General features: G+C 45.1%; 1 protein-coding gene across 1 annotated transcript in view; it reads left to right on the forward strand.

Moving 5' to 3' along the window:
* Nucleotides 1–25,410, forward strand: part of LRP6 (LDL receptor related protein 6) — a 158,468-nt gene that overhangs the window by 75,000 nt on the left and 58,058 nt on the right. Inside the window, exons 4-7 of the mRNA XM_068277320.1 lie at nucleotides 5,050–5,246; nucleotides 6,032–6,163; nucleotides 21,819–22,215; nucleotides 24,172–24,343. Coding sequence (XP_068133421.1) covers nucleotides 5,050–5,246; nucleotides 6,032–6,163; nucleotides 21,819–22,215; nucleotides 24,172–24,343 — 898 coding nt within the window. The remainder of the gene's footprint in view (nucleotides 1–5,049; nucleotides 5,247–6,031; nucleotides 6,164–21,818; nucleotides 22,216–24,171; nucleotides 24,344–25,410) is intronic.

Consider the following 25,410-nt stretch of genomic DNA (forward strand, 5'->3'; position numbering starts at 1 on the left):
CAACTCTATTGTGCAAAGGAGATCTGTGCTGTTGTCTTAGCTTATCAATACACTGGGCTTGAAGAGCATTCTACATTTTGAGATTTGACAAGCTATTGATCTTTACCAGATAGCAATAGTTAAGAACCTTAAGCCCAATCTACACGATATGATTCTTTGTGCGATTCGATTACCATTCTATTTACGATCCAATTAAATCCGACATGTCCGACCGGGATTTGATTCAATTCGATTTGCCATTGCAGAACAATGGCAAATCAAATTGAATCGAATCCTGATTGGACATATCGGATTTAATCGGATCGTAAATAGAACCGTAATCGAATTGCACAAAGAATCTTATCGTGTCGATGGGGCTTTACACCACTAGATATTATGCTAGGTACACATGATGCAATTTACTGTCAGATCGATGATTTCCAGCATGTCCAATCGATTTTTCAAATAATTTTTCGAAGAAGTGATTGGTCAACCAAAATATTGCTTGGAAATCAGATCGGACATGTTGGAAATAATTGATCTGACAGTAAATCTGTCAGGAAATTGCATTGTGTATACCTAGCATTAGAGAAGACCTGATTTAGTATTGATCCCATTACTGCTGTTTCTAGCTTGGTATCTCTTGTAATGATAAGCTTTAAAGTGGGCCTGAACTCTTTTTGCACAGGGCAGAAGGAAAACAGAGAAATGCACCCTGTATGTATTTAGAGAGTTTAGCCTAATTCCCCCTCATTTTTGACTAATCACAAGTTGTAATTTGATCTTTCCCATGTCAACTGACTGCCACGGCAGATAAGCTCATTTGAAAGCACAAGATGTTAGCAATATGTCAGTCTCCATCAAAGCAGGAAGTAGAAACCGTGCAGATTTCAGAAATTGTATCCGGTGCAACAAAGAAATGTTTTTCTTTAAAGGTTATGCTGTTGCGTATCTTTAGAGCAAAGAGGAAGTTATGAGTTCAGGTCCGTTTTAACCACATATTTCCACCCACTGCACTCCTTCCTTCAACCGAGAGGCCTTCATTTTCAGTAGCTTTGATAAAATTTTAAGGTAGTAAAATGCATTTTCATTGGTAGACAGTTGTTTTCAAAATCTCAGTACAGCTGTACCAGAAGGTTAAGTATGTGTCATGGCTTTAACCAATGGACTGGCACAGTAGTTTCATTGTTCCTCATTCCTTGCGGCACAACTTGCTCATTTGGCACTAGTCTTTCTCGCTCCTGTAGCCATAGAGCGGTACAGACTACTTGACTGTAGCTTAGCAGAGTTTCTGCACAACCATGGTTCCTAAAACTGTCACCGTGAGCGATCATTTAAGATCGTTCCAGACAACAGTAATTGAATGTACATAGTTTCAGGGGCAGAGAATTGGCACATAGGCCCAGTATTGAGAAGTACAAAGTTTGCTTTGTAGATTTTAGTTTAGACAGAAGCCAAGATCTGTAGGGACAGAAACAGATTTTTTTTTTTAATCAACTGTGGGTTTAATTTTGGCAGGATGTTTTAGCCATCCTATAGCCAGTCACCATTATTGGAGAGTGGGAAGGTAAGTATAGGTAGTTGGGGATAGGAGGTTAGGAATAGTGGGAGGGAGCTGCAAATTTAAATTAAAAAGCCAATTGTTAATGGAATAAACTTGCATAAAGACTTGTAAAGCCCCAGTGTTTCTAGCAATTTTCTTTGAAAGTGGAGTTTCACTGTAAAACCAGGTTTGCCCTTTCCTCTGTCCTGATTAGAAATTATTTCCTTATGGCATAATGCTGAGGAATTATGGCTTGGAAATATTTTTGGCATGGTTCGCAGCTTCACTGTAGGCAATAATGACCACCAGCACCAGAGTAGTTAATAAGGGTCTGTTACATCAGCATGTTTAGTCTTCATATTCCTTCTCCATGCCTTTGTTCTTCCCAGGGGTTGGTGAACCTAAATTTGTTTTATTTGTAAGTACCAAACGGTTCCAGCTGTGAGGACTCTGAGGCTCAGGGCAAACCTGTTTACTTTAGCCATCCACTCACCTCTGGGGGATGTGTTTTTCATTGCTCCCTGTGTCTGATTACACTTGTGATAATCTCCCCAGCTCTAGGCAGGAAATGGCAGCAGACGCAGGCCCTACTTTCCATGATTTTCCATAAAGTCCCCTTTGTTTCACTGTGTTCTCAGGCTGATTGCATAAAGAGATCCTTGTGACTCGCTACATGACATAGAACCTTTCCCTGACTCATTTGTAGCAGGAGGAGCCTTAATTGGCACACAGACATCAACATGCAAATGTTCACCCAGTCATACTTAATAAGGTCCCCTCCAGAGCTGCCTTATGTTACGTACACAAATATTGCTATTGGTTTAAAAATTTTCAGTTTTTTCTTTTAGCAAGGCTGGATATACTAATGGTTCCCGCACTCGATGCGCCGCTCGATTATTTCCAAGCATTTCCGAGCGCATTTTGATGGGTCGATTCACATGTAAAGTATGCTAAATCGACCTAACGATCCATCAAAACGCGAATTGGAAATAATCGAATCGACAGGAATCGAGCGGCGCATCGAGTGCGGAAACGCACAGTGTGTATCCAGCATAAGTTTGCAAGGCCATAGCCTCGTGACACATTCTGTTGCTATGGAGGTGGGAACACATCACAGGACTTTGCAGCTTGCAGGGGTAAGGAGAACAATGCACTTGGCAGAGACAGTGCGCACTCTCGGGTCACTCGGTGACACCCTGAGACAGGCTGTACGCACACTAGATTGTTGGGAGAGAACCATTTTGTGTGTTTCCAATGCTTAAAGCAAATTGTTCAAACAGTTCTGAAACAAAATGCCTGTGTACAAAATGTCTGTGAAAAGTAACAGAATTGCTGCACGTCTGCACGGTTTGCATATAACAGAATCCAAGCTTGTTGCTGCTTATGGCCGTTTGGTGCAATGGTTACAATCAAGTGTAGTTGTGTTAAAAGCACACACAGTGCTCCTTTCATAAATGTGTTGCTAGTCATCCTTTTTTTTGGTGGTGGTTGTTTTTGGAATGGCATTAGGATATGTAGATGAGTATACAGTGGCTTGCAAAAGTATTTGGGCCCCCTTGAAGTTTCCCACATTTTGTCATATTACTGCCACAAACATGAGTACATTTTATTGGAATTCCACATGAAAGACCAATACAAAGTATTATACATGTGAGAAGTGGAACACAAATCATACATGATTCCAAACATTTTTTTTTTTACAAATAACTGCAAAGTGGGGTGTGCATAATTATTCAGCCCCCTTTGGTCTGAGTGCAGTCAGTTGTCCATAGACATTGCCTGATGAGTGCTAATGACTAGTGCACCTGTGTGTAATCTAATGTCGGTACAAATACAGCTGCTCTGTGATGGCCTCAGAGGTTGTCCAAGAGAATATTGGGAGCAACAACACCATGAAGTCCAAAGAAGATACCAGACAGGTCAGGAGTAAAGTTATTAAGAAATTTAAAGCACGCTCAGGCTACAAAAAGATTTCCAAAGCCTTGACCATCTCACGGAGCACTGTTCAAGCAATCATTCAGAAATGGAAGAGGTATGGCACAACTGTAAACCTACCAAGACAAGGCCGTCCACCTAAACTCATAGGCCGAACAAGGAGAGTGCTGATCAGAAATGCAGAGAAGAGGCCCATGGTGACTCTGGACGAGCTGCAGAGATCTACAGCTCAGGTGGGGGAATCTGTCCATAGGACAACTATTAGTCGTGCACTGCACAAAGTTGGCCTTTATGGAAGAGTGGCAAGAAGAAAGCCACTGTTAACAGAAAAGCATAAGAAGTCCCATTTGCAGTTTGCCACAAGCCATGTGGTGGACACAGTAAACATGTGGAAGAAGGTGCTCTGGTCAGATGAGACCAAAATGGAACTTTTTTTCGCCAAAATGCAAAACGCTATGTGTGGCAGAAAACGAACACTGCACATCACTCTGAACACACCATCCCCACTGTCAAATATGCTGGTGACAGCATCATGCTCTGGGGGTGCTTCTCTTCAGCAGGGACAGGGAAGCTGTTCACAGTTGATGGGAAGATGGATGAATCCAAATACAGGTCAATCTTGGAAGAAAACCTCTTGGACTCTGCAAAAGACTTGAGACTGAGGCGGAGGTTCACCTTCCAGCAGGACAACGACCCTAAAAATAAAGCTAGGGCAACAATGGAATGGTTTACAACAAAATATACCCATGTGTTAGAATGGCCCAGTCAAAGTCCTGATCTAAATCCAATTGAGAATCTGTGGCAAGATCTGACAACTGCTGTACACAAACGCTGTCCATCTAATCTGACTGAGCTGGAGCTGTTTTGCAAAGAAGAATGGGCAAGGATTTTAGTCTCTAGATGTGCAAAGCTGGTAGAGACATACCTAAAAGACTGGCAGCTGTAATTGCAGCAAAAGGTGGTTCTACAAAGTATTGACTCGGGGCTGAATAATTACACAAACCACACTTTGCAGTAATTTATTTGTAAAAAATGTTTGGAATCCTGTACGAGTTTCGTTCCACTTCTCACGTGTACACCACTTTGTATTGGACTTTCATGTGGAATTTCAATAAAATTGATTCATGTTTGTGGCAGTAATGTGACAAAATGTGGAAAACTTCAAGGGGGCCAAATACTTTTGCAAGCCACTGTATACCTATATCTATTATATAATCTCATCAAATACGGGTGCCAGGAAAAATAGAAAATATGATTTTCATAACCTGACCTTTTGCTTGTGATTTATAAAGGGGGGGGGGTGTATGTTGGCGTACATCGTTGTCTGTTGTACCCCTTGTTTCTTACTTTGTACAGCGCCACATATGTTGGCACTTTATAAATCAATAATATATTTGCAACAGAGCTTTTCCAGTACAATTGGAGAGGCCTCTGTTACCTTTCCTAATTTTTGCTAAAATTTGTAGAAAAAGGGACACACAAAAGTGGCCGTATCAGTTACCCCTCTTAACCACCCTGTAAACCTAAAAATACCAGTAATTCATTTTGTAGGCCAGTGGCTGTATTGACTTTTTTGTTTCCTTCTTCTACAGACAAACCGTTGTGAAGGGATCTCTCCCTCATCCATTCGCACTGACACTGTTCAAGGACACAATCTACTGGACAGACTGGACCACACACTCCATCCTGGCATGTAACAAAAACAGCGGAGAAGATCGGCGAGAAGTAGACACTAATATATTCTCTCCCATGGATATCCATGTCTTCAACCAGATGAGACAGCCAAATGGTCAGCAGTATTATAGCGCACCTAATTTGTTTAGTCGTTATCAAAGATCATTTTAGATTGGGTGAAACAAAGCCATGTTCAGAATCCTGAGGATTATAGTGCGTTTATGACTGATTTCACGAACATCCGATAACAATCTTACATGTGTCTAAGACAATTCTTGTAGCTGAAAGTGAATTTTCCTGCTGAATGTAAAATAACTGGTAAAGGTTCATTCTGTAAAACATATAGATGTGGCAGTAAGGGCCGGTTCAGACGGGCGGCTTCCGCCATGTTGTCTCATTTGGGGGCTCTCTGCGGCGATAGGCGGTTTTCATCCCTGCAAGGGGACATGAAGGCGCAGCGGTGAATCGACTAGAAGCCACATGAAGCTTCTAGAGTCTGCTGAAACGACACAGTAAATCTGGGTCGGAATGCCACGTTTGCATAATGGACTGCAACCGCGTAATGTAAACTCTCCCATTCACTTGCATGGGAGCGTTTACAGACGAGTCCCGGACGCTTGGCGGTAAATGCTGCCAAGCATCCGTGTGAACCGACCTTAAATGTCAATCAGTCTGTAGTACGGAGGGGTGATTCTAGATGTCCTAGGATTTAGTGGGGATTGAGAAAGCAGTTTGAGGAGGAGATGAACTATGAATCGACTATTAACCGAAAACCACACCTTACTAAATGCAGAACTAAAAATACAAACAGAACTTGGTCTCTAAGTGCATTATTATTTTGAGTGCCATGTCATTGTAACTAATAGTTAAATTATCTCCTCGACATTATTTATCTGGCAGCCACCAATCCATGTGCTGGTCACAATGGCGGATGTTCTCACCTGTGCCTGATGTCCCCGACCAAGCCTTTCTATCAGTGCGCCTGTCCAACAGGAGTGCGTCTAAAGGAGGATGGCAAGACCTGTATGCATGGTAAGAGATCGGGCACTGTTCTATATGGCAGTGTACATAGTCCTGACTTAATGTCTCCACTAGCTCCCTCCTGTTTCCGTGCAGTCCTAGAAATGCTTTTGCTTCTGTTTTTTTACTATTTCGCATTGCAGGATAAAATAGGAATGCAGCAAGCATTTTGTGTGAGAGAAATATTCCTTGTAATAGCATGTACATTCTTTATAACTTCAAGCTGCAGATTTTTTTTTTCTGTTTTTTTTGCTTTTCATCATTTCTGGAACCGCAATAAAATGCTCTTTTTTTTTATACCTGGGTAAAATTGGTCCTCTCTTTTACCAGTTCACAATGGACTGAGAGGTCCCTAGGGATAGTCAATGAGATGCAAAGTTTAAATTGATGCAGATTTTATGGTAATTTTATGCAAGTTTATTCCGGTTAAAAATAGACTGCTGCTGCAATTGATTGGTCATTAATTCAAGCTGCATATACTTGAAAGAAATGATCATATAATTATCATTGTCTTAATTCTAACGATCTCATCTGCCATCTGTAGGCATGCAGATACATTACTGAAGTCCAGATTTACAGAAGAGCAAAACAATTGCCTATTAAATAGATCGGCTACTAGAAGCTTTGATTTGGCAGGTCCTATAAGCTTTTCAGAAGAATTTTATTTTCTGCACATGGTTATTCAGAATATTGCTTAATTGTCTACCATATGACTATAGAACATAGACATTTGTAGTTGCTCATTGACCATAGTCAGATTAGTTATACTTCTTAGATGTCTTTACTCAGTAGTTTTTTCGGTTATTCCATCATCCGGAGATTTTTTTAAATCTATTACCCTAAAACTGATAGTAGTTTGGTGGCACATCCAGACTGTGTGTCATATGACACTGCTGTGATCATGGAGACTCTAGAAGCGGCAATTAGGTGAGTTAACCCTCTTCTTATCGCCCGCTTGCAACTCTGGTGGAAGGAGAGGAAGCTGGCTATCCAGTGTCTGGGCCGGATTCATACCTGTAGTTTGCCCAGTGCAGTCTTAAAGTCTCTCTATTTAAGTCAGGTTTTAGCAGCTCCCTCTGTCCATCCACTGTCACGCCTTTCAGTGTACAATCTATAAAAATGACTGCCTTTCCTAGCTGACATGATTAGTCAATAGTTCTGTTGTAGTTACTTAACTGAGATTTTAATTGATTACTCAATTTTTTTAAATTGATCAAAACCTCTAAAAGATTCAAAGAAACATGGTGTACACCATGCATTAAAGCTTGCTAAATCTCTTGGTGACCCTGTTAAGTTCCCAATTCTGCATATGAGCCTTTAGAGGGACTCGCCATCCCCATCTTCCATTTTTTTCTCATGAATGCAGCAGGAAGAGGGGCAATGCCCCAGAATGAGCAGGAATACACCATGGTTTTGAAATGAGAAAATGAGGCAAGATTTGGCACCTGGCATCACTCACATAATGCCAATATTTGGCATCTGATGGAATTATCTTTTGGGTTCACTGATGATGCTAAGCTTAAACCATGTGCACTGTTAGTAATAAAATCAAAAACAATGTGATTCACCAGAGGAGGGGAAAGCAACATGGTAATGTCTTTGAGGTGTTCCTTTGCAAAGCTTTACCATAATGAATACAAAAGGACTGGTTAACACCATAATGGGGGCAGCACCTTATGGAGGCACTTTAATATATGGTGTGTGGATGAGTTTGATTGCATTAGTTGACTATACTCAGGATTGAATTAGACGATGACATGGGCTATAAACCGTTAAGGCATGAGTTTATGTATCTGTATTGTACATTGAAGTTGTGTAACACATTGACCTCAATTCACTAACCTTTATCAAACACTTTATCAAACGTTTGATAATTTACCTCATGAGTAAAATCTAATTTTGAATTCCCTAAGGTGATATAGATTTATTGAACGTTTTATTGATAAAACATTCGATAAATATATAACACCTAAGTGAATTCAAAATTAGATTTTACTCATGAGGTAAATTATCAAACGTTTGATAAAGTATTTGATAAAGCTTAGTGAATTGAGGCCATTATGTCTTGCTTTGTGACTAGATATGGCATAACACAGGTACCCCGAGGTGCAGTATATAAGAGGGGGACCTATCAGTGTGCAGTCTTGCACATTCAGATAAGAATTGTTCTCCAGCTGTTTATGACTGCCTTTTGTCTGGTTTCTCTCACGCAAATGCAGCTGCCTCAGCCATTAGTCAGCAGGCAGCCCTTTACTGGGCAGCATCACACTAGAAAAAGTATCCTCTGAGTATCTCATGAATGTGTCACCAAATTTGCCACTAGGTGAGAAGTGTGTGTGTCACCTACTGCAGTCCCCCCTGGTCTGTCCTCCACAGCTTAGTCTGTGTCTTCCTCCTTTGTTTGCCACTGGAATGTTGGGCCTGCCCCTAGATCAACACTGAAGAATTCTTCTACTCTGGCCCTATGTTTGTGTAAAGGGGGGTAGAGGTGCTGAAGTCCAGTCATTCCCAGAGACTTTGCAGAGGGGGAATGAAATGTCACCAGACTAAACAGTTTATAACACCGGATTTGGTTCCTTGCAGACTTATTAAATTGCTCATGCAGGACTGGAGGTTCTTATAAATATGGCATGTTATCCTTGGATGAATTCTGCAGCCTGCCTGATTTATGACCTCTGCTTTTCTGCTACCCCTTTTACAATTTCATGTATGAGTGCTAAATATTAGGAGTGCTTTTTAAAATAGGGGAGAGTTTCCTGTATTGGCATTCCTGTCACACAATCCTTCTGTTTGTTCTACTGTGGACAGTAGTTATTCTTTTTTTTATGAAGGTGGAAAACTGCCTCTTTTTCCAAGTCCGCATTGCAACATTTAATTTCCCTGTTCAGTTAACTGATCCTTGTTTACACTTCTTTGAACATAAAATTTCTGCAGTCTACTCCATTTTCACTTCTTTGTTGCCACTTCTCACTCCCTAGTTCTGTGAATTGTAGAAACCTTTTTTCATCTGGATAGGTAATTTCTGGAGAAAGTGGAAAGAAGAGCAGGGACACCATTTATAATTGTACACGGTAACAAAGTACTTTCACAGAAAAATAGATATTAAAGAGACACTGAAGCAAACTAGTTTTGCCAATTTTACCTTATGATTCGCTTCAGTGCTCTTATCACAAGTAATCCGCCGTGTCCCCGCCGCTAAACGGGGCTGCAGAGCCCCCATATCCTCGGGGGGTAATCTGGCAGGCATTTCCTGGAAGGGGCAGAGCTTTCAGCTTCAGCTCTGCCCCTCCTGACGTCAATCGCAGCGCATCACCGCCTTTCCCCGCCCCTCTCACTCTTCCTTCACAGAGAGGGGCGGAGAGAGGCGGCGATTGACGTCAGGAGGGGCAGAGCTACAGCTGGAAGCTCTGCCCCTCAGCGCAGCAAAATCCACAACCAAGTTGGTCGTGGATATTTACAGAGGGGTTTGGGGGCTCTGCAGCTCTCGTTTAGCGGCAGGGACACGGCGGATTACTTGTGATAAAAGCACTGAAGCGAATCATAAGGTAAAATTGGCAAAAATAGTTCGCTTCAGTGTCTCTTTAACCTCTTGACAACCAGCTAACGCCGATTGGCGTAAACTGGTCATCTGCGGGTTACCATGGAAACGGCCGCTCGATCGAGCGGCCTTTCCATGTCAGTTCACGGAGGGTGTCTCCGTGAACAGCCGGAGAGCCGCCGATCGCGGCTCGCTGGCAAAATTTAAACAGGCGGGGAAGAAATCCCCGCTGTTTACATCATACAGCGCTGCTGCGCAGCAGCGCCGTAAGGCAGATCGGCGATCCCCGGCCTCTGGCCGGGGATCGCCGGCATATGATAGGCTGAAGCCTATCCTTCAATGCGCAGGACGGAAATCCGTCCTGCGCAGCTCACAGAAGAGGGAGGGAGCGGTAGAGACGGCGGAGAACGCTGCAGAGGGGGGCTTTGAGGCCCCCCCCCCCCCCCCCCGCTAAGCAACTGCAGCCGGCGGCGATCAAACCCCCTCAGCAGGACATCCCCCTAGTGGGGAAAAAAGGGGGGTAGTCTGATCGCCCTGCTGCACTCCTGATCGGTGCTGCGGGCTGTAGAGCCTACGCAGCACCGATCAGTGAAAAATCCCCTGGTCGGCAAGTGGTTAAAGAGGAGTCGTCAGCCATACTATCTCTGAAAAAAACACACATATATAAGTAGATAAATACTTGATCTACTTAACATATGTATTGTATTGTCCATTTTGATTTTAGTGATTTTTTTTTTTTTCTATAGTGCAAAAAAAGCAGACATTTCCTACCTTACTCGGTCTGTGTATGCTTTGCCTGCTCTCCTCCTAGTCTTCAGGCACTCCCACCCAGTTCTGCAGTAGAAAGTGCATTGTCTCAGCATGAGAAATATTGGCTAATCAGAGAGTAAAGCCGCATCTACACGCGTAGACGCGGCTCCGACCTGGCGGCTTGATTAGCCGCCGGATCGCCTCTTCCGCGTCCCCTCTCGCTGCACGTGCGCCGGATTCGATTCCCCGCTCGGCGCCGCTTATCTTCCGCTCTATTCCCTGCCATTGTCCCCTTGCGGGGAGCGAGCAGGGAATCGGTGGTGCGGAGATCCGTCCTGTCGGATCTTATCAATCGAGCCGCATCTACGCGTGTAGATTTGGCTTAAAGGTATGGGAGGGGAAAACAGGAGGGAAAGAGGCTTCAGCCAATCAGGCTACATTATCTATGTCTTAGGGGAAAGTAAAGAAGAAGAAAAAAACAGCATGCCCTGCAACTTCCTTTGTGCGGCAGATGTACTACATAAGAGCCAGGGAAACGGGAATGATCTTTCATGGTGAAGAAAAATACCGTATTTTTCGGACTATAAGACGCACTTTTTCTCCCCCAAAAGTGGGGGGAAAAAGTCACTGCGTCTTATGGTCCGAATACAGGGAGTCCCCGACTTACAAACACCCGCCGATACGAACCGCCGCTGCGCCGCAATGTCGGGGACTCCCTGTGCAGTCCACTCTTTGTTCTCTTGTATCCTCTGCTTGTCCCCGCCCCCCCCCCCCGCATTGTAATTAGCAGTATCGGTATAATCCTATTAGGCCCCCGCTGTGTAGTTGTCATCAGCAATGTATAACCAGATAGTGCCCTGTGTATTCGCCGCACGCATCAGTAGAATGCCATCGCCCCCCGCTGTGTAATTAGCAGCCATGACTCACATGATCCTAGAAGTCCGCGCTGCTCAGAGACCACTCCGATGCGTCATTTTTCCCCTCTAGTGCCGGCTTTTCATATCGCGTCATTACAAGTGGCCGGCACTAGAGGGAAGAATGACGCATCGGAGTGGTCTCTGAGCAGCGCGGACTTCTAGGATCATGTGAGTAATGGCTGCTAATTACACAGCGGGGAGCGATGGCATTCTACTGATGCGTGCGGCGAATACACAGGGCACTATCGGGTTATACATTGCTGATAACAACTACACAGCGGGGGCCTAATAGGATTATACCGACACCGCTAATTACACTGCGGGAGGCGGGGACACATGGCTGCCACTAACTGCACAGCGGGGGGCAATCAGACAAGCGCTATGTGTGCTATACACAGGGGGACACGCTGAGGACACAGGGGGACACGCTGAGGACACAGGGGGACACGCTGAGGACACGGGGACACGCTGAGGACACGGGGACACGCTGAGGACAGGGGGACACGCTGAGGACACAGGGGGACACGCTGAGGACACAGGGGGACACGCTGAGGACACAGGGGGACACGCTGAGGACACAGGGGGACACGCTGAGGACACAGGGGGACACGCTGAGGACACAGGGGGACACGCTGAGGACACAGGGGGACACGCTGAGGACACAGGGGGACACGCTGAGGACACAGGGGGACACGCTGAGGACACAGGGGGGGCAAGCTGATCCCACAGGGGGACAGGCTGAGGACACAGGACATGCATAACACATGGGGGGCAAGCTGATCCCACAGGGGGACATGCAGAGGACACAGGACATGCATAACACATGGGGGGCAAGCTGATCCCACTGGGGGACAGGCTGATCCCACTGGGGGACAGGCTGAGGACACAGGGGGACAGGCTGAGGACACAGGGGGACAGGCTGAGGACACAGGGGGACAGGCTGAGGACACAGGGGGACAGGCTGAGGACACAGGGGGACAGGCTGAGGACACAGGGGGACAAGCACGACACAGGGGGACATGCACAACACAGGGGGACATGCTGAGACACAGGGGGACATGCTGAGGACACGGGGACATGCACAACACAGGGGGACATGCACAACACAGGGGGACATGCACAACACAGGGGGACATGCTGAGGACACGGGGACAAGCAAAGGACATGGGCACAAACTGAGGAGGTGACAGATGGGGACTCAGGAAGTCACAAGGAGGATAGGAATAGGACAAAGGGAGGTACAAGGGGAGGCACAAGAAGTACAAGAAGGCCATAATAATTGGGGTGAGAACATCCACAAGCTGCCCCTGGACCATAGACGCACCAGGTTAAGAATATTTTTTTTCCCCTGGTTTTTGCTCTCTAAACCTAGGTGCATCTTATGGTCCGGAGCGTCTTATAGTCCGCAAAATACGGTAAGTGTTTTTTTTTTACTTTTGGATTGCCTGGTTAGCATTCTTGCAAGAATAAAAAAGTGGAGGCGCTTGGAGGGAGATGATAGAGGAATGTGACCCCTAGTGGGGACAATGTAATTTTCACCTGCTGCTGCTCAATAGCCAGAGGTTCTCATATACCTCTGGTTAGTAATACAATTTAAATACATATATAGAAGTAAACCGCGCTGGGAATAGTGATACAGTTATATAAAGTATATAATAACCTGTGTACAATGAGTTCAATACCAAGATCAATATTTCATAATAAAATCACATAAAAAAACATAAACTACACATGTTATGTTAGTCTATTACGGGTGGACATAGGGAGGTGGTGATGTATTGGAGATTTTCACCACAAATCCCGTAATGGAGGTACAGTGCTCATACGACATACATCCACCATTCACACCTGAGCCACCCGTAACCGGTTGCAAAAAAAATGAAAAATGGGGATAAAAAAAACAAGGAACACAATGAGCTGCCAGCACAATTCCAGGATACCGCCTGTGGTTTAATAAATGCAGTGTCTGTTATCTGGTAATGGAGAGTTGTGATAGTCTTTAGTTATCATTCCAATGCCAATAGAGAATTGAATCAAGTGGTTTACCACAGTAATCCCAGCTGTTAAGGTGCCTTGCATATAATCATGCCCATATACCACTTGCAGCAGTCTATGTAGGGTACTGATGGTGTATAAATGACAACACTTATGCCTTTCCCCCGGAATGCGGGGGTACTCACGCTCCTGTAGATAGCCTGTTTCCACTGTGATTATCCCTCCAGTGCGGGGTCCGGACCAGCCTTAGTGTAGGTGCCTCCGGGTCTCCCTCTAATGCCATAGTCCAGAGCCTGTCTTTCCTCCGGCGTGAATCGTTGCTTGGAGGAAAGACTCGGGTGGCTCAGGTTTGAATGGTGGATGTATGTCGTATGAGCACTGTACCTCCATTACGGGATTTGTGGTGAAAATCTCCAATACATCACCACCTCCCTATATCCACCCATAATATACTTACATAATACGTGTACATGTGTTATGTTTTTTTGTGATTCTATTATGAAATATTGATCTTTGTATGGAACTCATCTAATATTGTACACAGGTTATTAAAAGCTGCTGTTTACATCAATTAAGGGTAGTCAAACAAAATATGGGAATGATGGGACTATGGGAAGCCAGTGTCTGTACACCATAGCTAGGCAATGTTTAAAATTTTTTTTTTTTTTTAAATCAATCAGAATTTCAGAGAAACAGATTACCGGCAGATTCGATTAGTGATTGAATCAAGAAACTGATAAGGATAATCAATACGTGTGTGTATATATAGCCAGCCTTGGAATTGTGTTTTTTGTGTGTATTTTTTATTTTTTTGAGCATGTTAAGAAAAATGTAAAGTTTTTAAACTAGAAGAGGGTTCTTTGCGGCAGTTTCCTCTAATTCTCTGATGGGTAAGCCAGTAAGATGGGTAAACTACATACACACACTATACTAAACATGGCTGTTTGGGGCCTACTCAGCCAAGAATCCAGGTGTGTACAGGTGCCCTGCAAAATGCTTGATACAGCAACCCTTTGACTTGCCCCACCCCTGGTAAGCTGGTGTATTCGAGTGCACTGTTCCCCCTCATTACCCCACCCCTGGTAAGGTGGTGTATAAACTCCGTGCCACCATCCCTCCTTCCCTCCCCATAACCGTATATGTTGCTCTGCTGTAGCAAATTGGCATGTCTGTACAAAGCTTATGTTCTGCAGTGATGCCTACAGGATCAAGCTCAGTCACGACGGGTGACAGTCATGTGTGTATGTGCCTTTAGTCCTCCGTTATTGTAACTAAAACCTCATACAGTATGACTGTCACCTGGCAGGGATCTTGACTCCATTCCTCTTGCAGCAGAACAATGCCCTTGCCCTCACCAATGCACTGAGGGGAATTGGGAGCTGCTGTACACACCTCAGATTCTCAGCAAAAGTGGTCGTTATTGGCTGCCTCACCCAAGTTTATTCTAGTCATCGCTGCATAATATGTTGGCGCTTTATAAATACAATAAATAAAAATAGTGTGCATACAAGACTTTTTTAATGAAAAATTTGTTATAGGAATGTGCAAAGTTCATGGGAGTTAAAGCCCAACAAAAAGTAAACCAACTAACTAGAGCTACAAACACACTCCTCCATTCAGTATGAAAACACAGATGTACATTTTTTTTTTTTTACTTTCCATATAATATATGCTTTGCAGAGTAGAACAATGGATCTGGCTAATGCTGACCTTATGGTGTTTGCTGTCCTTGTCAAAAAGGTTTGCACAAGATTGGCAGGATGACTCTGTCATGACTGACTGACTGGTCGATTTGCCATCAGATCGACCAACAGATAGAGCCCTCTCTGATCGAATCTGATCAGAGAGGGATCGTATGGCTGCCTTTAATGCAAACAGATTGTGAATCGATTTCAGCATGAAACAGATCACAATCTGTGAAGCTGCTGCCGGGCCCCCGCATACATTACCTGCTCCGGCCGGCGCGACTCCCCCGGTCTCTGCTGTCGTCTTCTCCGCGTTGGTCTCCGGGTCCGGCTGGCTTCACTGAACTTCCTGCCGGGGGGAAGTTTAAACAGTAGAGGGCGCTCTACTGTTTAAACTTTCTGCCGGGACAGGAAGTTCAGTGAAGCCATGCCAGCCGGAGCCCAGCGCGGAGAAGAAGACAGCGGAGACCGGGGGAGTCGCGCCCGCCGGAGCAGGTAATGTATTGCCACTAGCGTTGGTCGTCGGGCATTCGAACACCACTATCGACGCACTCCCGACCCAACGGCGATCGAGCAACTTCTTCCGCACGGACGGATTGACGGGAATCGATGGGAACAATTGATTTCGGACGGAAATCGATCGTTCTGTCAGTTAACGCAACGATTTCACAGCAGATTCGATCACAGTGATCGAATCTGCTGTATATCGTCAGGAAAATCGATAGGTGTATGGGCCCCTTTAGCCAGCAACAATTTCTCTTAATACTAAAAATGTGGGGCAAAGTTTGCTTGCTAATTGTTATCCTACACTATTAAAGCTGAATATAACCCTGCATTTCAACTTTGCTTTAAAACATTATTTACAGTATATTATATGCAACCAGCATTTTTTTTTTTTACTAGACCAGCATTGGAAGGGTTACACAGGGCTTTAAAGTTCCTGGAGATTTCTGCAGAGGCATCCGCAGCTGACATAGATACATTTTGTTTACATAAATGTATCTAAGTGTCGAATGTGACTCACTCTCTCTGACTGAGAAGGAGCTGGAGGACAGCCAAAGAGTGTGTAACATTTCTCAATAGATACATTTAACTAAATAGAATGTAACAATCTGAACTTTTGCATATCTCTCCACGGAACTTTAAACCTCTGTGTTTAACCCTTCCAATGCTGGTCTAGTAAAAAAAAAATGCTTTTTGCATATAATATGCTGTAAATAATGTTTTAGAGCAAAGTTGAAATGCAGGGTTATATTCCGCTTTAAAGAGTAACTGTCAGGCTGCAGAAGCTAATTTAAACCTCTATTCTCCTGTGTTAAACAGTTTAGAAGGAAGCCCAAAAGCCATTAGTGAAGATAAAAATCTGTTACCTTTGATGTGTCCTTATCAGTAAGGCTGTTAAAACCCAAGAGGACGCAAGCCGCATACTATACTGCAAAGCATTCTGGGGCCCTCCCCTCGGCTGCTAATGAGACGTTACAGCAGCTTGTAATCAGTCCAGCGCGTAGCACTGATAAATCTCCGGGCAGAGTACACTGCAGGAGTCAGCTATTGTTCTTAGCCACATGGCTCATTAATATTCACTGCACACTGAGCCGAGCTTATCTGTGATCAGGAAGCAGGCAGGACATGACGACACATTTGACAGAAAAACATGGAGCCTGCCATGAGCTGTCAAGAGCATCTATCTCTGCATATACTATATACAAATTCTGTGAAATCCAAACGTGGACAGTGAAATGCATATGTAATGTAAGTACAGCCAATCTTTAGCTACTGATATATGTGTTTATTTTCTCTGAGACCTTATACCTAACAGCTCCTCTTTAAAGTGGTCCAGAACTCTTGCACAGACAGGGCCGAAGGAAAACAGAAATGCACCCTATATGTATTTAGAGAACTTAGTCCAACTAGCGGACCCGTGGCATAGCATACGCCGCATAAGTGTATCGATCAGGAAGGGGGTATTGGGCACAGTGATGGGGAGGGGGGTCGGACCCCCCTCACTCACCTGGGTCCCCCATCTGCGCTCCCCCTCCAGCTTAAGCTCAGCAGCAGACGCCGCCGCTATTAGTAAGAGGCAGCGGGCGGGGATGACTCACCTCTTCCGCGTTCCAGCGTGCGTTCCACTGTCACTTCCTGCAATGCCGCCCACTGTATTGTAAGTGGACGGCATTGCAGGAAGTGAGGAAAGTGGAACGCACGCTGGAACGCGGAAGAGGTGAGTCATCCCCGCCCACTGCCTCTTACTAATAGCGGCGGCTGCTGCTGAACTTAAGCTAGAGGGGGAGCGCAGATGGGGGGACCCGGGTGAAGGGGGGTCCGACCCCCTCCCTGCCGCTGTGCCCAATACCCCCTTCCTGCCCGCTACCCCCTCCAGCTTGGCGGCAAGTCTAGGACCGCCCCTGGGGGCAGGGCGCTACTTCTTGCTTGGACTGGCCCTGGGGGCAGGGCGCTACTTCTTCTTGCTTGAAGGTTGAGGCACTTAGCCTATTATAGATAGATTCTCCCTCATCTGTGTCTAATCACCATAGCAATCTGATCTGTCAATTGTGGTAGCTCAGGAATCTTCTCTGCTACGGCAGAACAGCTGATTGGTAAACACAGGATGTAGATATGTCTGCTTCCATGAATACAGGATGTAAACACTGCAGATTTATTGCAGGATTTGTATCAGCTGTAACAAAAATGTTTTTCTTTAAAGGTTGTTATTCTGGTGTGCATCTTTAAAGGGACACTTAAGGCAACAAAAAAAGTTTTACTCACCTGGGGCTTCTGCAGGTGTCCTGTGCCCACGCAGTCTCGCTCCGATGCTCCTGTCCCCCGCCGGCAGCCACTTCCATTTTCGGCGACAGGCCTGGGAACGCAAGTGATTCTTCACATTCCTGGCCGCAATAGCATTATAAAGGGCGCTATTGCGGCCAGGAACGCGAAGAATCACTCGCGTTCCCAGGCCTGTCGGCACGTGTCGCTAAAAACTGAAGTGGCTGCTGGCGGGGGACAGGAGCATCAGAGCGAGACTGCGTGGGCACCGGACACCTGCACGGGGCTGGCAGAAGCCCCAGGTGAGTAAAACATTTTTTTATGTTGCCTTAAGTGTCCCTTTAACCACTTGCCGACCGCCCACTGTACATTGGCGGTGGCAGACCCAGGACCACGTAACGCAGATTGGCGTCGGGTCCTGGGTCTCTTCCGGGCCGGGGATCGCACGCATTAATGCGCGCATCCGCCGGCAATAGGCTCCGCCCACCCGCGACAACCCGCCGGCCGTTAGGAAGCGCCGGCGGGTTGTTAACCCCATGATCGCCGCATACAAAGTGTATTATACAGGCTGCCTCCTGCCCTGGTGGTCCCAGTGTCCGAGGGATCACCAGGGCAGGCTGCAGCCACCCTAGTCTGCACCAAACACCCTGATCCTGCCCCCCCTTCCCTCTGATTGCCCACAGCACCCCTCAGACCCCCCCCCCCCCCCTGCCCATCCCCCAGACCACTGTTTGCACCCAATCACTCCCCTAATCACCCATCAATCACTCCCTGTCACTATCTGTCAACGCTATTTTTTTATTCCCTAAACTGCCCCCTGGGGACTCCTGATCACCCCCCCACCTCAGATCCTCCCCAGACCCCCCCCCCCCCTGTGTACTGTATGCATCTATCCCCCCTGTAATAACCCACTGATCACCTGTCAATCACCCATCAATCACCCCCTGTCACTGCCACAGAGATATTTCTCCCACCCAGCATGGGTATGTGTAAAAATACACCCCAAAACACATTATACTACTTCTCCTGAGTACAGAAATACCACATGTGTAGCACTATTTTGCAGCCTAACTGCGCTAAGGGGCCCAAAGTCCAATGAGCACCGTTAGGCTTTACAGGGGTGCTTATAATTTAGCACCCCCCAAAATGCCAGGACAGTAAACACACGCCACAAATGACCCCGTTTTGGAAAGTAGACACTTCAAGGTATTCAGAGAGGGGCATGGTGAGTCGGTGGCAGATTTCATTTTTTTTTTTTGTCACAAGTTAGCAGAAATGGAAACCTTTTTTTTTGTCTCTGTCATTTTCCGCTAACTTGTGACAAAAAATAAAATCTTTTATGAACTCACCATGCCTCTCAGTGAATACTTTGGGATGTCTTCTTTCCAAAATGGGGTCATTTGGGGGGTATTTATACTATCCTGGAATTTTAGCACCTCATGAAACATGACAGGTGGTCAGAAAAGTCGGAGATGCTTCAAAATGGGAAAATTCACTTTTTGCACCATAGTTTGTAAACGCTATAACTTTTACCCAAACCAATAAATATACACTGAATGTTTTTTTTTTTATCAGACATGTAGCACAATAAATTTGGACAAAAATGTATACAGAAATTTTACTTTATTTGAAAAATTTTATCACAGAAAGTTAAAAAAAACCATTTTTTTGACAAAATTCATGTCTTTTTTTGATGAATATAATAAAAACTAAAAATCGCAGCAGCAATCAAATAGCACCAAAAGAAAGATGTATTAGGGACAAGAAAAGGAGGTAAAATTCATTTAGATGGTAGGTTGTATGACCGAGCAATAAACCGTTAAAGCTGCAGTGGTCTGAATGGAAAAAAAGGCTCTGGTCCTTAAGGGGTTTTATGACTGCAGTCCTTAAGTCAACAAAAAAAAAAGTTTTACTCACCTGGGGCGTCAAACAGCCCCCTTCAGCTGTCCAGTGCCCTCGCTGTGTCCCTCCGATCCTCCTGGCCCCGCCAGCAGCCACTTCCGGTTTCGCCGTCAGGAGCCGACAGGCTGGGAACACGAGTGATTCTTCGCGTTCCCAGCCACAATATCGCCACCTATGCTGCTATACCATATAGCACATAGCTGTAGCAGCATAGGTGGCGATATTGTGGCTGGGAACGCGAAGAATCACTCGCGTTCCCAGCCTGTCGGCTCCTGACGGCGAAACCGGAAGTTGCTGCCGGCGGGGCCAGGAGGATTGTAGGGACACGGAGAGGGCACCGGGCAGCTGCAGGGGGGCTGAGGGAAGCCCCAGGTGAGTAAAACTTTTTTTTTTGACTTAAGGTTCGCTTTAAGTGGTTAAGAGCCAAGAGGAAGTGGAGTCTATCTCCGCTTTAAGGTGCACACTTACTCACAGTTTGTCACCTGGAGGGATGAGGACTTGATCCCTTGAGCGGCTGTAAGAGAGATGGAAAATCAGTAGGGGTAAGGAGGAGAAAAAAAGCACTTTCTTCGCTCATCTGAGGTGATGCAGCTGATCCACTTGGAGCTCGCTGCTAGAAAGTTCGATGGGGTGAGTTAAACTTATTACGCTCCTCACGCAACTTTGTAGGTAGGGAGGGGAAGAGAGGAATCCGGCCCTTTTATCAGCAGGCTGGATTCAAAACACAACGAACCAGATGCGGTCCGTGTACCGTAGTTTGCCTAGCGCTGATCTAGCATAAGGCTTTAGACCTGTAGTAGAAATGTAATGTAACAAACGCACACTTTTTTTTTTTTTTTTTTTTATCTTCTTGTGGTAGTCATCCCACTTTTAATGCAGTACAAAGCAGTGCAGTTATCACTGTCACACTGGTCCTGCCTCCACCATGATCAGATGCTCTCATGGAGCTCAATTCTGATAAGCATGGCTTTTCCTATCAATGTATACTTGATACAATTATTATAGATTTTTGTTTAGATTCAATGTATTATGAAATGTAGGGTCTAATTTGTTAAAAATATTGGAATGGTCTGCAGCCAGCTTTCGTTATCTTTGCTAGAACTGAGTTTCAGTGTACAGTGTCCTGTAAGGCCATATTCTGTAGCACATTTTCCAGCATTTCAGCATGGAAATGGAATAGTGGAAAGGCATGTCCACCAGTGTACTTTCCATAGAGACAATGTAATAGCAAGCAGCTTCTAAAGCCCCATCTACACGATACAATTCCACTTGCGATCAGATCAAATTCGATCGGATCGATTAAATCCGACATGTCCGATCAGGACTTGATTGATAGGGGGATCGATTTTGGTTAGTTATCAATGCAAAATCGGCCACACTATAAATCGAGTCCCAATTGGACATGTCGGATTTAATCGATCCAATCGAATTGGATCCGATCAAATTTGATCGATCACACGTGGAATTGTATCGTGCAGATGGGGCTTAATATCTGTCACCAACTTTGTGAGTGTCTCACTATTTAGTTTTACTTTTCAGGTCTGATATTAGAACACTATCTGCTAATCGGCAGTCAGGCTGCAGTCCTATAGTTAACGGGGCTTCCTGTATGGTGGTGGTCTTTTCCTTTTGCACTGAAATAGAGCTTTGCAGGGGGGTTATAAGATTTGGGAGCTGTCAATTTATCTGGCAGCTGACTAATCAAGCTCCCCATTTGCAAAGTTAAGGTTCCTATGGAACCAAAATGTCCTGCTTCTTCACATTTTGTGATCCTTAGATTTTATTTAAATTTTTGTCCCATTGTTTTAATAGGAAATGGGTAAATCTCTTGAAATAACAAAATGTGACCTCAGTGAGGACGCAAGACCACAGTAATAAACCCCATTGATGCTTTGTACCCTGTTTCTATTCAGAGCTAAAATAGTTTTATTTCTTGGTGAGCTTTACTCTGTAAGCCAGAATATCTATGGAACAATAGATTAATATGCAATGCAATTATGTCAGGAAAGCACCAAATGTACTTCTTGTTGTCACATAACATCAGTACATAAAATGGTTGGCATAAGTTTTACCTCTTAAAATAGAACACCTCTTAAAATAAGTTTTCTGCTTTGTAGGTGCTACAGAGTTGCTGCTTCTTGCCCGGCGAACAGATCTCCGTCGAATATCTCTGGATACTCCTGACTTTACAGACATCGTGCTTCCACTGGACGATATTCGCCACGCCATTGCCATTGATTATGATCCGATAGATGGTTACATTTACTGGACTGATGATGAGGTGCGAGCCATACGCAGAGCTCAGGTGGATGGCTCCTTAAGCCAGGTTGTGGTTGTGTCCCAAGTCTCTCATCCTGATGGTATTGCTGTGGACTGGGTGGCACGAAACTTGTATTGGACAGACACTGGGACTGACCGCATTGAGGTGACGCGGTTGAATGGAACTATGCGCAAAATTTTAATATCTGAGGACCTAGATGAACCCAGAGCTATTGTCTTGGACCCTGCCAATGGGTGAGTTTCCCTTGTTTTGACTTTCCTCACACACAAAAAAGAGAGAAAAAATAGCCTTTCTGTGTGATTGAGACTCTTCATGGTCTTAAAACAGTTGTATGCCCACTCAGGTAAGACAAAAACAGTAAACTGATCTATGGTTGGTGTGGGTTGTTTTGCGCAGCTTTGACTACATTGTTTTGCATTGTTTTCCGGCCAGTTGTATTCACCTCCCTGGCTGTAATCCCGAGTGTAGCTCGAGCTAGCCGCCGGGAGCTCTATGTAGAGTATAGCGGGCAGTTTTACTCACCTCCAGGGGGATCCAGACATTGGTAGCTGTTCTCCTTCCTGTCCTCTGAGGCTCTGACCGCGATCTCACCAGAGTGATTCAGTGATCTCACTACAGTTACAGAGCCACCCGGAGGACAGAGGTAAAATTGCAGCGCTGGAGCTCAGGGAGGTGAGTGAGTGCAGGGGCTGCTGCAGAGACTCTGGTGGCATTTTTTTCCTGATTTTAGCGTCTGAAACTTTTTAAAAACACCCTAAAATCTGGAAATCATACCGCCAGGGAGGCTATAGTAGATTTAGGAGATATAAAAGACAAACATTTGGATACTTGCCTTGGGAAAAGGGAAGCCTTTGGATCCTACAGATGCTTCTCTTATCCCTCTCTGATCCAGCGCTGGGACCCCTGAAGTTCTGTGGATCTCTCAAGCTGCACAGTAGAGCGAACCTAACTGGGATCAGCTATTTCCTCCTATATCGGAGCCGAGAGGCGCAGCTGCGTCTGAGCTGGAGCCGGGAAGGTAAATATTTACATCCCCCTGCCGAGCTGTATCGTTGCCGCCGTGGGGTGGAGGGGGAGGGGGGAAGCCTCGATAGGATCCAGAGGCCTCCCCCTCCCGACGTGAGTACCCCCCAGGGGCGTTTTTCTTAATACAAAATTTCTCTAAAAGAACATATAAAGCTTTTTAAAATCTTTTTTTTGTGGAGGTTAATTTTCCCTGGACTGTGGTTGCAGGAAGCAACCAACTGTTGGATAAACCATCTTGTGGCTGGTGCAATGGAAATGCCATCCTCTTCATTATACTTTGTATATGTGTTAGGGCCAGTTCACAATTGCTTAAAACCGTACCTGTTCGGGATTTTTTTTTTTTAAGGTCCACTCCAGTGCAGGAAATGGATCCTAATGTTAGAAATAGGTTTCCACTTGTTAAAAAAAGGATCTGTTTGCTGCATTGTGGTAAATGGTGTGGAGAATCCAAACTTTTTTTCTGGGCTGGCCGGTAAAATGTATGCTGTGAAAACCTATGACAGTGTCCATTCTCACTAGACTAGTCGCCGTGTCCAATCTCCGCCATGACTTGAATATTCATGTGTCATCCCGGTTCCGATGCTGCCGACTCGGCCCCCGGGACTCAGATCAGTGCCGGGAAGATGCATGGGGTTCTCCATTGGGCTGCAAAAGACCAATGGGGATCCTCAACAGGGAGAATTCTCAATGGTTCATGGTGGACCAATGAAAATTCTTCCTGTTGCTAGGAAGAATTGGGCTATTGTCTCCTATGGGGAACCCCATGCCCCTACCAGCCTCTGTCTTTGAACCGAGGGGCGGCAAAGGACTGCAGGACGCATGAGTAGTGATCGTGTTTAAAGCAGACAGCGCAAATTATGAAGCGGATGCAGTATTGACGTACCCGTATTGCATCCACTGAAGTGTGAACCACTCTCCCCCTTTTGTGTCTTGGAATTCATTATTTATTTTATTCATGTTACTTTTGTCACGGTCATTATCAATCCTGTATTTTGTCACTAATTATTTTGTATATTGGTGTATTCCATTTGTCTGTATCATGTATCCCATGTTTGTTTTTTACTTTGTGCAGCGCCACAGAAAATGTTGGTGCTTTTGTAAATCAAAAATAACCGACCCTTAGCAGCTCTGTAATTTCAAGAATTACTTTTGCTTTTGTTTAGTTACATGTACTGGACTGACTGGGGAGAGAACCCAAAAATTGAGCGGGCTTCAATGGATGGTTCTGATAGGGCGATTCTGGTGAACTCCTCCCTCGGCTGGCCTAATGGTCTTGCTCTGGACTACACAGAAGGGAAGATATACTGGGGAGATGCTAAAACAGACAAGATAGAGGTGGGTTGTTCTTCAATGTGGTTATGGATTATGGCACAGTGTTTTTTTTTAATGTATTTTTTTTAAGTCCTTTGTTGTATTTTCCACTTTTCCAGACTTTTATATTATAACTTGTAGACAGCAATGACATTATTTGTTAATAGACTTATTGCACCAAATAGCTCTTGATCTAAAGTTGGTATTCTGAATTAGAGGATCTGGAATCACATGTGTCTCTCAGCTGTCTTTGATGTTTCTCCCAGAAGCGATTCCAAAGTGGGTGGTTTGCTCTTTTTCAACACATGGTACATTAAACAAAATTGGCCAAAATGAAAACATGGATGCTGCTGCCATTGTTGCCTTTGTAGTATTTTCTAGATCCTCGGCTATCATGGCCATATAACAAAGCATTTTGGTTCTTGTCAATCTACTCGCAGCATGCTATTTTCCCAAGGCTGTTTGCTGATAGTGGAGTACAGCATGGCGCTTTGGTCTTCTGTCTTGCTGAACCTAGGTTCTAGACCAGGACACTCTCTTAGGTGGTAACAGTTTCAAAGCCTTATTGAAGCAGATATAAGCATACATTACTACTAGCTTAGGTATATAGTAAGTGTTCATACTGTAATTGCTAATAGGAGCAGCTTGGCGAGGAAGAAAGATGCACACCATGTAATATTTAAGAGCTCCACCTGCTGCTTTATGTGGCAAGCTTTGTAAGTAAAATAAAGGCCTTGTTTCGTTGCTGTGCTGTTTAAAGGTGGCGACATCTTATGCTGGGCATACACGGGTCGATCCGGCGGCCGATTAGCCGCTGTATCGACTCCCGGCGCATCCCCACTCGTCCGTGCGAATTGATACCCGCTCGTCCCCGCCGGCGCTCCTGATCAGCCGCTCTATTCCCTGCTATTGTCTGCCAGCGGGGATCGAGCAGGGAATCTATCCGGCAGGTCATTGGACCTGTCGGATATTATCAATCGAGCCATCAGCGGCTCGATTGATAACAGCGCACCTCGCCGTGTATGCCCCAGCATTAAGCCCTCTCCGATGTAGCTCTGCGGGTCTTTTGTTTATTGAGAGTTCCAAAGCCA

This window comes from Hyperolius riggenbachi, chromosome 3 (assembly GCF_040937935.1).
Source record: "Hyperolius riggenbachi isolate aHypRig1 chromosome 3, aHypRig1.pri, whole genome shotgun sequence".
NCBI lineage: Eukaryota > Metazoa > Chordata > Amphibia > Anura > Hyperoliidae > Hyperolius > Hyperolius riggenbachi.